General features: G+C 45.3%; 1 protein-coding gene across 1 annotated transcript in view; it reads left to right on the top strand.

Moving 5' to 3' along the window:
* Positions 1-15,062, top strand: part of DNAH9 (dynein, axonemal, heavy chain 9) — a 206,883-nt gene that overhangs the window by 64,162 nt on the left and 127,659 nt on the right. The window contains exons 39-43 of the mRNA XM_010579502.1: positions 2,933-3,098; positions 3,975-4,077; positions 4,630-4,869; positions 13,859-14,020; positions 14,829-15,025. Of these exons, the coding sequence (XP_010577804.1) occupies positions 2,933-3,098; positions 3,975-4,077; positions 4,630-4,869; positions 13,859-14,020; positions 14,829-15,025 (868 nt within the window). The remainder of the gene's footprint in view (positions 1-2,932; positions 3,099-3,974; positions 4,078-4,629; positions 4,870-13,858; positions 14,021-14,828; positions 15,026-15,062) is intronic.

The following is a 15,062-nucleotide window of genomic DNA, read 5'->3' as shown; positions in this document are numbered from 1 at the left end:
TGAGCAGTCTGATGGTTATAGCCTTCCTTTTCCCCTCCCAGGTGTCCCTTTTCCTTTTCTCCATGTGCAGGGTCTCTGTGAAATGCCCTTGAGCTGGTAAATGGGCTGAGCTGTCTGTCTGTCTGCCTAGCTGCCTGGGTGGGGGTATGTGTGCTCATTTATCTCCATCTGGATGGGCGAGTGTGTGCAGGTGTTGAGATTTATACAGGCAGACCTGGCAGCACATCCCTATTTACTCTGGCCGTGAGCTATGGGCTGAGACGGCGACTTTCTTCCTCTGCAGAGAGGAGCAAGTCATCTTGCGTGTGGATGAAGATGTGGCTGTGAGATTTGCATTGGGAAGCATGATTTATACTGCTTGGCCTGGTTCCCTACTGCTCATTTTTTTAGAGTTAATTTGTCCCTTTTTGTGTAGTTTGTCAGTTGGCTGCTTTTTTTTCCCCAGCAGGCACCTCTTTAAATTTGTAAAACATGGATACAAAGCAGTTTTAGATTTTTTTTTTCTTCTTCACTTAAAAAAGAGCCTAACCTGAAAGCCAGTAATTTCTTACACAAGGTGCCTGTTGATACAGAGATTGATAAGGTGCAGAGCATGCACCCTTTAGTGGAAGTACAGGTATGTGGTTCAAACCATCCTTGTGGGTCCTGTGGTTTACAGAATCGCCATGTGCATAGGGATTAAAAGGAGCCAGACACTCTCTCTACCCAAACCTGGGGCCAGTTTTGGGATTTTCTTTGGTGTATTGTGACTGAATACCACTTTCTGTGGCATTTGTTGCTCTCTCAGCCCATTGCTTGGGACCTCATGTCTGCTGCTCACTCTGCTTCATGCCCTCTTGGGCCTCTGCTCCTCCTTGCTCCTCCATCAGATGTAGCTCTGGCTTCTGTCATTCAGCACCTTTCTGCTCCAGATCTGCCTTGAGAAAATTGCAATAAATGTTTTTTTTGTTTGGGGTCTTTTTTTCCCCTTCTTGATCAACAGCCAGCAGGCAAGAGGAATCACACTTGCTAAGTCTCGTTTGCAGTGACTGTTTCTTTCAGGTGCTAATTTGAGTATGTCAGGATCCCAGAGGCAGAGACATGGACCCTTTATTATTATTGTGAGATGCGCGGCTTTGAATTAAAATGCAACTTTCATGAACATGTCACTTGATCCCCAGTAATTGCATTTCAGTGTGATGAATCTCCTGCATACTTGTTTAACCTCAAAAAGGGCTGATTTTATATGTTAATTAAGGACTAATTAAATTTAAATTAAATGCTTATTTGAAACACTTAATTTAACTTGCTACCAGAAATTTCAAATATTGTGGCTTTATTGAAGGGGGAGAGAGACTCCACTGAGGAAAGATTCATCATTTTTCTTACACAATTCATTCCTTTGTGCAGCAACTGTCTATGGCAAGAAATCAGCTGAATTTTGAGTAGTGGGAAAGACAAGCTGTCTGCAGTGCACCGAAGCAGTAAAAAAAATTGTGTTTTAAAAGATTTGTGGTCTGAAAAAAGCAGAATATAAATCTTCCTTAATAACTTCTGCACATGATAATGAATGGCTTAAGTGTACATTTTCACAAGGAGATTTTTATAAATATTCTCAGTCCCATTTACATTTACCAGTCTTCCCTAGTTACAAACAATTGCTACTTACCATGCTGCTCTACAGCACCTTATAGGTCTGTTGACAACCCAAAGCCATGTAAATGAAACAATTTCTGCCTCCATCTTCAGGAAGGCAGTGAGCTCCTGAGACCAAGGATGATCTCCAAGTAAGCACACGGCAGAAAACCCATCCCAGGGTCTGGGCAGAGGAGAGCTGCTTCTGTTTGCTTTTCCACTTACTGAATCAGTAAAGGTTGCTCGGGCTGCAATCAAAGGAATCAATAACCTATAAAACATTATGTGCAGCAATGTGGGGTGATTTTTATTAAATATCAGCCCAGCATTATAAATATTCCCCACCTTTTATAATTTAGAGCAACACATAACCTCAGCCTTCTGCTAAAACAGATTAAAATCTTCCAAAGCTTTGAAATGAGGAACCTTTCTCTCCATGCTTTCCCTTGCTTATTCATGACCCCACTTAAAACTAGGTGGTAATTTGACAGCTTCTATTGGAATTGAGTCTTGTCACTTATCTGGAGGTTTGGGTAATGCTGGGGAGGGGATCAGAGAACTTGTGGGTATTTGGTGCATTTAAAGAAAAAAAATTACTTTGATTGTTCTGAAGATGAACAGGAATTTGTCCCCAAAATCACCTGTTTCTTTTTTCTTACAGAGGTAGAAAATGCACTTACATTCAGAAAATCAGCTTTGCTCATGGGCTTCTGTTAATGCCTGTGTTAATGGTGCGGTCACTGTATTGCTGGGCAGGCAGCAGAGTATACTCACTGCTCTGTTGTATGGATCAGAATAACCTCAGCAAGCAAGTTTTATTTTAAAAAATTATGCAGAAGGGCTTCAGAAGGCTTTATGTTGCATGAAAAGCTTTTGTTTGCTCTGAATTAGATCTGTTTTGTAGCAGACCGTTAGTTTGTCATATTTTCTTTGAAAGGAGGAATTGAGAGCTTTCTGGTTTGGGTTGAGTCAGGCCAAAAAGCTGCCCAGGGGTCCCTGCCAGCCCTGTGCAGGTCTCCCAGCTGCTCTATAGCTGCAGCTTGGGGACAACCACCGTCCTGCTGGTGAGCAGCACCCTGTGCCGAGACCAAGTCTTCCTCCCCAAAAAGCAATAAACAGCCCAGATGCCAGCTGGAGGGGGCTGGGGGCTTCCCCCTGTGCTGCGAGATGAGCCCTGCCTGTCCTATGGATAGCCCAGCTCCTCCTGGGGCTGCTGTAGCTACACACAGCACGGCATTAAGCTGGGTTGAGAAATAATTTTTATTTTTCAGCAATGATTCCCCTGGTAGCTTAGCTTTGCACCTCTGCCTCCATACAGGTGTGCTTGAGAAGCCTCTGGATAAAAAGGCTGGCAGAAATTACGGCCCTCCAGGTACCAAGAAGCTTGTGTACTTCATCGATGATCTGAACATGCCTGAAGTGGATGCTTACGGGACGGTGCAGCCCCATACGCTCATCAGGCAGCACCTGGACTATGGCCACTGGTAGGAGGCTGCTCCAGCTTGGTCATCTGAGACCTTTTTCTTCAGCTCCAGTGCTGGGGATGGGGTTTGAGAGGAAGTCAAAGTGCAGATCCCTCTTCCCATTCTGCGTTTGCCATCGCATCCTGCTGGACTGGGCTGGAGCTTGCTGGGAGGCTCTGGGTGAACCAAGCTTTGTGGACCCTTGGGGTTTCCCCTGTCCCCAGAAACAAACTCACTTGCTCATAGCCTGGTTGAGAGGAGCTTTGCTCTGCACTTACTGTGGCTTGTGACTGTGGTCCCAGTGCAAAGCCTGCAAGGGGAGCACAATGCTCAGCCTTGATGTCCTGAGATGCTGAGAGTGGAGGAAGGCCATGGATTTGGCCTCAGCTGGTATGAACTGCCCCTTCCGTGAACACCTAATATTGTTTTCACTCAGGCAGCAGCAAACAAGCATTTTCTAGGCAGAGGTAATTTAAAGGAAAAACAGTGACAGTGTTTTGGAAGGAGATCAGTGCATTTTACACTGTAGCCAGCAGTGCTGCATGGGACAGGAATATTTGCAGGTCTCCCCATGGGGAATGCAGGGCAGGGACTCAGCAATTTCCAGTCTCCTCAGCAACGGTCATGCCTGAGCTTGGCCAAAAGCTTCCTAAGTATGGAGACAGTGGAATGGAGGCAGAAATTTTGGGCCATGGGTGTCAGGGAAGTCAGGCAGAAAGAGGGCTCTGCTCTTTGCACGGGAGCATTGGAGGCATGGGGGGGACGCAGCGTGCCGCGTGTCCCCTGCCAGGCACGTCCAGGCTTTCTGCCCGTGCTCTCAGCAGTGCCTGCCAGGGTGTTGCACACTTGGTGCTCCCTCTCGCAGTCACCATGCCACTGCTTTTGTTTTGCCCGAAGGTACGACAGGACCAAGCTGTCGCTGAAGGAGATCACGAATGTGCAGTACGTGTCGTGCATGAACCCCACTGCAGGGAGTTTCACCATCAACCCTCGTCTGCAGGTAAAGCCCTGCGCAATGGCAGGCACGTCACTGGTTTTATTTTTGTGTGGATTATTTAAACATGAGGCTAGAAGAAAACATTAATTCCTAATGGTGAAGCTGCAGACTTGCTCCCTTATTCCCATGTTTGTTTTTCCTCACATTCTGCTGCTCAGTCAGAGGAAGAAGTCACAAGTTGCCAGCCAGCTTAACACCTACTTTCAGGACAGCCTCCTGGTTCATACAGACAGATTTTGCCTTCATTTAGCTAATATTTACCTCTGAAACATAGTTCATTAAAGCCTCTTGGTTTCTAAAATTTCCTGATGGAGCTTGCAGTATATTCTCATTAAAAAGAGGTGTGGGGAGGAAACCTAAACAAAGAAAACCACCACCACCCCCTAGTTGGAAGGGACTTCGAAAGATCATCTGGTGCAACCTTTCATGGGAAAGGGAACCTAGATGAGATTGTTTAGCGTTGTGTCCAATTGCATCAAGTCCCCAAGGGCATTTTGCTTGAGAGGTGGTTGCCCATCTCTCTGACCTTTCCATGTCTTCCTTTCTCTTCCTCAGCGTCACTTCTGTGTCTTTGCTCTCTCCATCCCTGGTCAGGATGCCTTGTCCAGGATCTACAGCACCATTTTAATGCAGCATCTGACAAGTGGGAGTTTCTCAGGGGCTGTGCAAAAATCAGCTCAGCAGCTGATTGCCCTTGCCCTGGGACTGCATCAGAAAGTAGCTGCTACTTTCCTGCCAACGGCTGTCAAGTTCCACTACGTTTTCAACCTGAGAGACTTCTCCAATATCTTCCAAGTAAGTGCAGTTGCTGTCCTGTGGCACTTGGAGCTTGTCCTGATGCCATGGTGAGCAAAACACAGTCTCCCACATAGCAATGACACAGCATGTGTGTCCCCTGAGTAAAGGGGAGGACCTTGGGCCATTCCCTATTTCCTGATTGGTTTTGGATGGATTCCAGAGCCATCACCCATGACTTTGAGGAACATCAGTTAGAAACCTATCTACTTTCCAGCCTCCTGTGGTCAACAGGGAGGGATGAATTGTTCCAGAAGGAGGTGCAGGTTTTGGGTGGGTTGAAACGCCCTCTGGCTGTAGAAGGGACCAATTGAAGGGAGCTTTGGGGTCCTGACTTCAGCACAATTTAAGTGACTGTTGGTAAGTGTGATGGAGCTGGGATTTTCTTTGTGAGCCTCAGTTCCACATGTGTAAAATGTTGGGATTAATGGCACTGCTCCACCACACAGGGAAATTATTTTATTGCACTGAAGCAGGTGGTGGATATTTAGTGGGCTACTGGCCCTGAAGATAGGAGAACAGTAACTAGTTCAACTGCTCTGCCTAGAGCCAGTACAGCTTGTTGGCCTATACTGGCATGTCCTCTTAACTTTTCGATGGTCAGGTACTCAGCATGTGCATGAAGCATGGCATTTAAAGGGTTGATAAATAAATCAAAACCAGCTTTGACTTAATTGCTGAAACTGAATTACCACTGGAGCCACTTCTGTATCAAGAGGAAGTTGTTCAGCTTTAGAAGTGTTTTCTTCCAACAGTGGAGAGATTTCTTTTTTTCTTTTTTCCTCAGAAATCTCATGCTTTGGAGCAGTAAGTATTACTGCTCAAAGAGCCTTTCAGAGTTTAAGGCTGATCAATAAAGTTTGAGAAAGTTCTCAGCAGCCAAATCAAGAGGTTTGAAACACCATAACCTGTTTTAAACCCCCAGTTTGTAATTTGTTGCTGTCCTTATTAACATCTGTTTTACAAAGTATGTACTGAAAGTTCAGTGCCTTGTGGTCTGGTCCATCAGACAAGAGTTGAAGTAATGACAGGTAATGGGAAATCCAAGAACAGGACCTTGAAAAAGTTAATAACTCCATTGTGTCAAGAAGGAATCAGACCTGTCACTTCTGCTCAGCTAAACATCAGCAGCCTTTGACGTTAGATGTGGGTCATGTTAAATCCTGGCTTCTAGTTAATCTGTGCTTTGAAAGACAGAGGGAGAGAAAAGCAGCATTTCAATGGGAAGCTTTAATTTTAACTGTAGTCTGCTTGAAAGGTGCTAAGGTCGTGGGGTATTCGAAAATGTCCTGCCAGATCTAGATGCTGGGCTAGAGGGTAGGAGCAGTGACAGGAGCTCAGATGGCTTTTCGTTTATCACATGGCTGCAGGAGTGAGGGAGTCTGGCTCCTGGGTCTCATAATGTTTATTTAAATTGTCATTCATTTTTTCTTGAAATCCTTTCTTGCCTTTTGCTATTCATTCTTGATTATTTCCTTACTTTAAATATTTGCGGGTTTTTGAGATCTCCTGATTTCCTGTTTAGCTCTGCTGGAACACAATTTTTTTCTTGAAATTGAGTGTGGAAGAAGCTCTGGACTCTGGGAATGCATTTCCATGTGTTGCATTTGTTACATCTTCATAAATTCATAATTTAGTTCAAGCTCTCTTGTCCAACCCCCTGTTCAAGCAGTGCCGATTTCAAAGTTAAGTCAGGCTGATCAGACAAATTTTGAACGTTTCCAAGGCTGGAGTTCCCATAGCCTCCCTGGCCCTTGTTGCACTGCTAAATCTACTATGGTGAAGTTTATATATTTTTATTTCAATCGGAATTTCCCTTGCTGCAATTTGTGTTTGCTACCTCTTGTCCTTTTGCTATGCACCTCCAAAAAAAAATTGGCTCAGTCTTCTCTGTAACTCCCCATTAGGTAGTTGTAGACAGCAGTAAGACTTCACCTTTTCCCTGGGCTAAACAAACCCATTTCTCTCAGCCTTTCCTTGCATGTCCTGTGCTCCACCGTTTTACGATCTTGGTGGCCTCCACTGAACTTGCTCCAATGCGTCAATGTCTTGTACTGGTGGACCCAAAAGTGGATTGAACCTCACACAGCTTTTCTCCAGCCTGTCAAGGTCCCTCCCTTTGGTGTAATAACCTCTCTGCTTGGTCAGCATCATCTGCAGACCTGCTGAGAGTGCACTGCCCAGGTCATGGAGAAAGACATTAAACGGTGTTGCCCTGGTACCAACCCCGGAGGAACTTTGCTGGTAGTTGGTCTCCAGTTAGAGCTTTGAGCCTGGTGGTCCAGCCAGTTCTCACCCCACCTTGCAGTCTACCCATCTGGTCCATGACCCTTCATGTGATGCTATCTGGAAAAAAAAGGAAAGAAAAAAGAAAAAAAAAAAAAAAAGGGGGAAACACCCCCCTTTCCCCCCCCAAATCAGGGCCATCTGAGTTTCCTCAGCCTGGGGGAAGATGCAGAATTGGTGGATGTAAGAGTTGTAGGTTGGTGCATAACGCCTTTTTCAAATTCCTTTTAATCCTGGACAAGCAATCAAACACTGGGTGCATAATAGCTGCATATATAAAAGGCATTTGGGGATTGCTGTTTTATCAGCTATTCTGTAATTATACAAGCAGCCAATGCTAACTATTAAAGGCACAAACCATATGCAAATTGCAGCTGTGGAGGAGTCAGCCCTTGGACTTGCTGCCACTGTACTGTGATACTGCTGGCTCTGCACAGGTCATTAACAATGGCTCCATTTGCAATCTGTCCAATGGCTCTGTCATTATCATACTATATTAGATATTAATACTGTACCTAAACATTTAAGTAGGGCCTTACAAATCCAGCTTGATTCCCCTTGTCAAAACTGCCTGACAGCTCTTATGACAAGGATCCCTGTGTTAATTGTCTCATTACGAAACACTCCAAGAACCTGTATCTCAATTGCTGCAGCTAATAAACAATGAATTATTTTGGACTTGGTATGCATGTGAGTTCCTTGCACATAACAAGGAAGCCTGCCCCAAAACAAGTCAGCAGCAATTGCTTTCAGCGGACAGATACAGGTACTTACTGCTTTCACGTTTTTCCTTCTGCACCAAATACCTCTTGCTGCCTGGCCTGAGCTGATCAGGCTGATGTCTGTGTTGCTTGGTGCGAGGGTTCAGCTGAAGGTGACTCCAGAAGGTGTTCACTCCAAATGACGGCAAAATGCCAGAGGGATTTGTCTAGACAAATAAAAGTATTGGTGAAACCAAAGGGAAAAAGAGCAAGCTATACACCTGGGGTAGAAGGCTCGACAGGCAACAGCGGATTGACTTTGTCAAGCACTGTTCATGTTTGTCCTGACTAATTGGAATGATCATCTCTGGAGATCTGAGCATCTTCAGTGGGATTCCTTTTTGCCTGGCTAGTCGTGTCCTCTCCCTCAACAGAGAATAATGGGCGTTTCTGTATGTAGTTCCAGTTCAGCTCATCCTCACAGAAACATGGAGAAGAGCTCTGAAGGACTGTGCTTCTGAAGCACCTCATTCACTGGAGGTGAAAGGAGTCTGAGGTGACTGTCCTATTGTCAGACACGGGCACTTTGCAGGTCTCAGGTGGGATTTGGCTCCGATTTAAGATGCTCAGATTCAGGTGTGTGAGGATATCTAGGTTCATCCAAGGCTGGGGAGGCCAGAATACTGTCCAGCTCCCCCTGCCAGGGAGACAGGTGTGGTTTCACTCTGTTTCCCAAGTGTGGGTATGTAGTGCTTTTTGAAACATGTCAGGACATCCCACCTGGGCTCCAGTGGCTGTACAAGGATACAGGTGTCTTCCCCTGTTGTATCTGCCTGCTCCCTGTGGCTGTCTTGTCTGAACTGCTTGAGCTGTGTTGCTTTTGAGGCTCTCTTGGCTGTAGAGTAGGGGTCCCCTGAGATGAACCACCTAGTTGTGTTGACTTGGGAAGGTTGTGGGAAATTCCATGTATTCCCCCACATCAATGATTTTATCCACTTTCTCACTTGGTTTTTGTCTCTGGACTTCACCTTTATCAGGACAACACTAAATGCCTCAGCGTTGTACTCAGTGGTGCCACTGCTTCTGGCATCAGCTGGCCAAGGGCCATAGGGCAACAGTTTGGTTCAGGTCCTCACCTAGAAATAAGCCGGTCTCTCTTGTGTGGCACCAGGGTAATATGTATATGCCTACTGTGGGAGGGCTGGCTCCACAAAGGGGAACGTGAGTCTCCAGGGAGGTAGGGACTGGCAGAAGGGCTGTGGGTGAAGAAGGGGAACCAAAGAGAGAAGGAAGCAAGCACCAGGAATGGTTTCTCTGATGAACACACAAACACAGGTCACTGCTGGCCTGGAAACCCACTAGGGTCTGAATTGAGGGACGCTCCTTCCTGATTTTGAAAAAGAATAACAAGGAGCCTCAAAAATCTGTGATCATCTTCAACCCCCCAGGCTCATGGACTGGTTTTGAATGGCTACAGAAGGCTCAGCAAGTACTGTAAAATCTGGCTGTAATAAAACCAGCTTAAATTTGCTGTCACATCTCACTGGAAACGTTTGGGAAACTGGAAACCACAGTCCAGGATGATGGGCAAGAAGGGGCTGGAGTAGGATTAGGCAAGATCTGCAGGAATGGCAGCCCTGGCTCCTTGTCCTTGGACTATATTACTTACTGTTACTGATGTTACTGTTGCAGAGGCAAGGTGACCCGTCAGTTCTTTATAATCCTTTGGGCATATCAGAAGGTGTTATCAGTTACTTTCTCTCTGTAGCGGGTCCCATCTGTGGTTAAAGTCCGACACTACTTTGCCTTGCATTTCTACGGCACCTTTTCATGCCTCTGGGTCCCACCATGCACTGCAGAGTTAAATTGATTGGTAAGCTCCAGGCAATTTACTCTTGATTAAAGAAGACAGGTCTCTGCAGTGACAGAGTTGTGGATTATGCTTTTTAAAAATATATTCCCTGCTGGCTCACACCAGAGAAAGCCTTGTTGCTGTCTTTCTTTCCATCTGAAAGGGTTACCATGGTATTATGCTCTAAATTATATCTGTCATCTCTGTAAAATAATAATCATAGACTCAGCAGGGTTGTATTTTGCTTTTTATTCCCATTTCCAACAAGATTTTCAAGCAGCATGTCACATTAAGATCTGCGGCAGTTGAGGAAGAACGGCCTCTATCTCTTCCTGACAGCAAGATGATAGCAGTGGCTCTGGCATGCCTTGCTCCAGCTTCGCTTCGCCTCCACATGGGCTTTAGCAGCCGGCAGACTTCATGCTCCTTTGCACGGGGAGGAATTTTCATATATACCCATGGCTGAACTTGCCAAAGAGCCCTGCAAACTTCAGGCTTGCAAACGCCGAAATGCACCTTGTGTGTTGCCGGCTGGTGTGTGGCTGGAAGGGGGGGACAGCAGCGGCTGCGAGACTGGTGCAGGGTCAGCAGCACCTTCGTTTTGTTCCTTGGTCTGACGCGGTTGTTTGGCATCACTTAGCCCTGGGCTTGGTTGGGATCTGGTTACCTGAACCAGTCTGGTTTCAGAACTTCCCCCTCCTTCTGTCTTACCATCTCTGCTCTTTCTCTTCCTAACAGAGATCCAGACGCCAGCGGCTGGGTATGGGCTGCTCCATCACACGCAGCAGCCACAACACTATGTGGTGCCAGTGGGGTGGCTGCAGCCCCTTGTCAATCCTCCCTGATAAGCATATTTTAAAATTGGTATAATACTTTTAAATAGGACTTTGGGTTCATGGCCCACATGCTATTGATAGTAATGCTGTGTTTGTCACCATTTTCATGTCACTGCTGTCCCCAAAGTGCTGAGGCTGCTCCAGGAGCCCCAAGAGTAACAGCAGGGAGGAGGAGAGCAGGGTGCTGAGTCCAACAGTGCAGGACAGCTAGAAAGGGGTCACTACGCTGCACAAGTTATTATTATTTTAAATGTTCTTTAGACTGCAAAGAAAGAGAAAAAGTAATTTATTTTTCCTACCTTTTTATGCCTGGGAGACTTTCTGTTCTGTCACCTGATCACCCCATCCGTGGGAGCTTGCTAACTCTTCACATTCAGCCCTGCACTTTCCCTCCCCGTGCAGGGGAAGCTGTGCTGTACATCGTGATGCTTCCCTCCCGTCCCCTCACTGGGATACCCACAGCAGCACTAGCAGGAAGCCAGCCTGCTGGCAGGGAGCCTTGCAGGATGCAAAACTTAAGCAGTGGAAATAATTATCAACTTAACAAGCCTGGTGTCCAGGATTCACATTATGTTGCTTCAGACCTTGATTTCTGGACCTGTCTTATAGTTTTGCAGGTTTTACCAGAATGGCTCGAACATTTCTGGTGGTGCTTCTTTTTTTTTTAAACCCAAACATTCAGCTTCTCTCTATATTTAGTTTTCATTGTGTTCTAGGTAGCAGTATGCGAAGTCTTTGACTTTCTATGGTTGTCCTGTATGTGCAGAGGCCTCTTCTGTTTCTATTTTGGCTATCTATGTGCAACATATTTCCATGTAGAGATGAAGTATATACCTTTCTTCCACGTATGCCCCTAAGAGCATGGTAGGATGCAAAGAGAAAGAAAAAGTTAAATGTCTCTCTCCACTGGACCATCTGACCATATGACTTTGAATATCTTCTTTGAAGAGCTACTCTATTACCAAAAATAATTTAGCTGTGTGATGTAGGACTTGAACATACTGTGGGCAGTACCAGAGCTATGCATCTTACTATAGAAAAATAAGCAATCCTTTTATTTGTGGGTGGCTTCAAATTAAATCTAGAGCACCTGAACTTATAGATGAAGAAAATGATATTGCATGGAAGCTGGTCTTTCGTGGAAGGCTTCTGAGCTTTTGCGGAGAACTGATGGTTGTGGAGGGGGATACAACTGAAGAGAGCTGCCTGGAGTGTGTGGCTGTGCTGGATGGTTTTTGGAGACCATTCCTTGTCAGAGGATAGTGATAATGCAGCATTCGAGGTAATGCTGTGGGCTTGGACTCATTAATGGAGACACAGTGGGAATTGTCCTGCCCTGGGCCAGGGCTACTAATTGCCCAGATGTGCTGATGTATATTTGTCACTGTTTGCAGAGCTCTGATGGGTGGCAGAAATATCTCCTGGACTTCCCTCAGCACAGCTGTAGTGGGTGCAGAGCACATGAGGTCCTGCTGGGGGGAGACACACATCCTGAGAGGCTGACAGGGTCATGGGTGCTCTTTACTCTCCTCCTTTTCACGGAGATCATGGGAAAAATCCAAGCAACTGGCTGAGGTCAAGTCCTGCCTTGTCAGAGCCATGACAGCCTGTCTCCGCTAGCATGTTGATGCGTGACGGCAACAAGTCTTGCTGGGATGATTAGCATATTCCTTGTTTCTGTGCCAAATATGCATCATCTCCTGGGGTGATTATGAAGCTGCTGAGGAGCCTGTCACTCAGAATTACTCGGTAATAAATCCTGATCTGATGAGTCTCAGCCAGAGGGTGGTGGTTCCCCGTAGCCTAGTGGCGATCCCCTTGCACCCCGATGGGCACAGCTGCTCCTCTCAGCAAAGGTCATTTCTGGCGTTTTGCTATTTTATCGCCAATGTAATGATATTTGATATCATTGTCCAGAGAAGCCTCAGTGTGGCAGGGAAGGTTTCTTAACCAGCTTCTGGCCTTCTTGGTGAGGAGGAGAAGCTGAAAGATTTGGCTGAAGTACAACCTGAGGACTCAACAGCCAGATGGATAAAACTTGCATTGGTGTGGCAAAGGGCAAGGGATTATCCATTTTCTTTTTTTTTTTTTTTTTTTTTGATGTTGGCACCACATCCATCGCAGATGCAGTGACCCACAACCACGCATCCTTTGTGCTTTCCAGCTGTAGATGCTACGGCATCCCCTGGAAGCTCAACCTCACACACGGAGTAACCCCATTGCTCTTTGGGGATGCAGCTGGTTGTGTTCATGGAAGAGCCTGGTAGCTCTGCTGAGAGGAGTGAGGAGAGTCAGGTTTGCAAAGTGAGAAAAGGAGAGATGTTCAGGTGTCAGGTTAATAAACTGATTGCAGATTTGTGAAGGGTGGATTTTCTTCCCTCTGAGGTAGCCTTACATGTGCTTGCATCAAGAACACAACAATTTTTGTGGCTCGGGGTGTCTTTAGAGTGACTGAGTCATTTTTTTTAAATTTTTTTTTTTTTAAATTAGTTTAGGACCTGATGGGTTTCACTTTTCTCTCTTCGAGTTGTCAGATCTTCTCACTATTTTTTTTTCTGAAATAAATAAAATAACAATTTGGCACCTGTAGTGACAAATGTGAAACCTAAATTATTTGAGCCATGGGCCTGTGAGCTGAGAGGGACTGCTTTACATTGCTTTTAAAACATTTTATATTTTATGTATAAATAATTAGATGTTAGGAATAAAATCTGTCTATTTAATTCATGCCATTGAAAACCCTGTGTGCTGTTAATAGGCTTAGTTATAGGCGACACCTCTTTGAAATATAATTCTTTTATGCATTTTAATAGAGTTCATGGTAAACATACTGTGATAAGCAGACAGCAACTAATATTTCCTGCAGGCAGAATGCACCTAATTAAAATTAATTGATTAAAAAAAAAATCATCACCACTAAAATTTCCAAACTATTTTTTCTTCTTAACAAAGCACCCATGGCGTGGTGTTGGGATGCAAAAAGCCGCACGTCTGGGCTGGTGCCTGACTCTGCACGCACTTTGCTGCTGAGATCAGGACCACCAGCCGAGCCAGGCTGCATTGGGGATGCTGTTTGGGGTGTTAAAATGACTATAATGAATATAAACTGCTTTGGGAGATTGGGAGTAACAAAGGGCATGTCCTCCAGGGGCTGTTGAGTAGGGGCTTATTCAGAAGTTCAGTTGCAGGTTGCTATAATAACTCTGCATTTAGAGTGATTCAGCCCTATTCTAGCATGATAGCCTGGATGCTGAGGGTGAGGTTAGTCCCTTAGGGTCAAGATGGGGTTTACTTCCTGTCTCTGCTCTCCACAGGGCCTTCTGTTCTCTACCCCTGAATGTCTGAAGCAACCCCAAGACCTAGTGAAACTCTACCTGCATGAGTCAAACCGGGTGTACCGAGATAAGATGGTTGAAGAAAAGGATTATGGTACCTTTGATAAAATCCAGCTGGAGATGGTGAAGAAATTCTATGATGTAAGTATTGAAGTTTGTAACTGTGATAATAACATACATGCTTACAGGAAAAAAAGTTCCTTGGGAAAGCAAACTTTGACCCAAGGTCTGGCCATCTCTCACTTGCCTGGAGGGCAATGCTCTTGCAGGAGCAAAATTTCTGTCATCCACATCCTGGGCTGCCAGTGTTGTGATATGAGTAAATGATGCACTCCATAAGGGCATTGGGGAGAGGAGATTTGGGCTCTGTGAATAATTAAATTCCTTTATTTAAGTGCTTTGAGTCTCATGTGGCAAAAGCAGGAGAAGGGTCAGATCCCTGGTCTTGAGGGAGCAAAGTGAAATGCAGGCACAAATCCCTAGTGCTTTCCCTTTTTCCAAAATACCTTTCAAATGAAAGCTCTAGAATGGCTTTCCTTCAGGCCTGGCATCACCCAGAAGTGCTGCCATATGAATCACACAAGTATCACTGAAGTGATAAGTAGTGCAGACAGAACTTTTTACTCCAGGTGTTATCATTGTCCATGCAACAGCCTAATGCTATGGCTGTTGCTGCAGGGCTTTTCTTGTGGCCACGTTCTCTTACGGTAATGAGTTGAGTTTTTGTGATTTGCAAAAAGTTGTCAGAGCAAAAGAAGTCAGTACTGGGGATTTTTCCTTTCCCCCTCTTTCCCTCTTGTCCCTCTTCTCTCTTTTCCAATGGGCAGGTGCAACTATAGGGGCATAAAAAGGCATTTGCTGGAACACCATACTTTACTTGGGAAGATGGCATAGAGCTGCCATGTTTTTTCCTATACTTGTTATATACTTTTTTTTTTTTCTTTGACAGGACATTGAGGAAACTTTAGAGCAGACCAAGCAAATGAATGTTTATTGCCATTTTGCTAAAGGCATCGGTGAACCCAGCTACAGGTCAGTTCCAACCTGGGAGGAGTTGAACCAGATTCTTGTGGAAGCCTTGGATAACTACAATGAAGTCAATGCTGCCATGAGCCTGGTACTATTTGAGGATGCCATGTGCCATGTGTAAGGGGATTTTCTGGCTTTATGGTCTCATCATAAC

Source organism: Haliaeetus leucocephalus, unplaced genomic scaffold (genome assembly GCF_000737465.1).
Source record: "Haliaeetus leucocephalus isolate CR32 unplaced genomic scaffold, Haliaeetus_leucocephalus-4.0 Scaffold657, whole genome shotgun sequence".
Taxonomy (NCBI): domain Eukaryota; kingdom Metazoa; phylum Chordata; class Aves; order Accipitriformes; family Accipitridae; genus Haliaeetus; species Haliaeetus leucocephalus.
The sequence above is the reverse complement of the archived record's forward strand: the minus strand, read 5'-3'. Positions and strand labels throughout refer to the sequence as shown.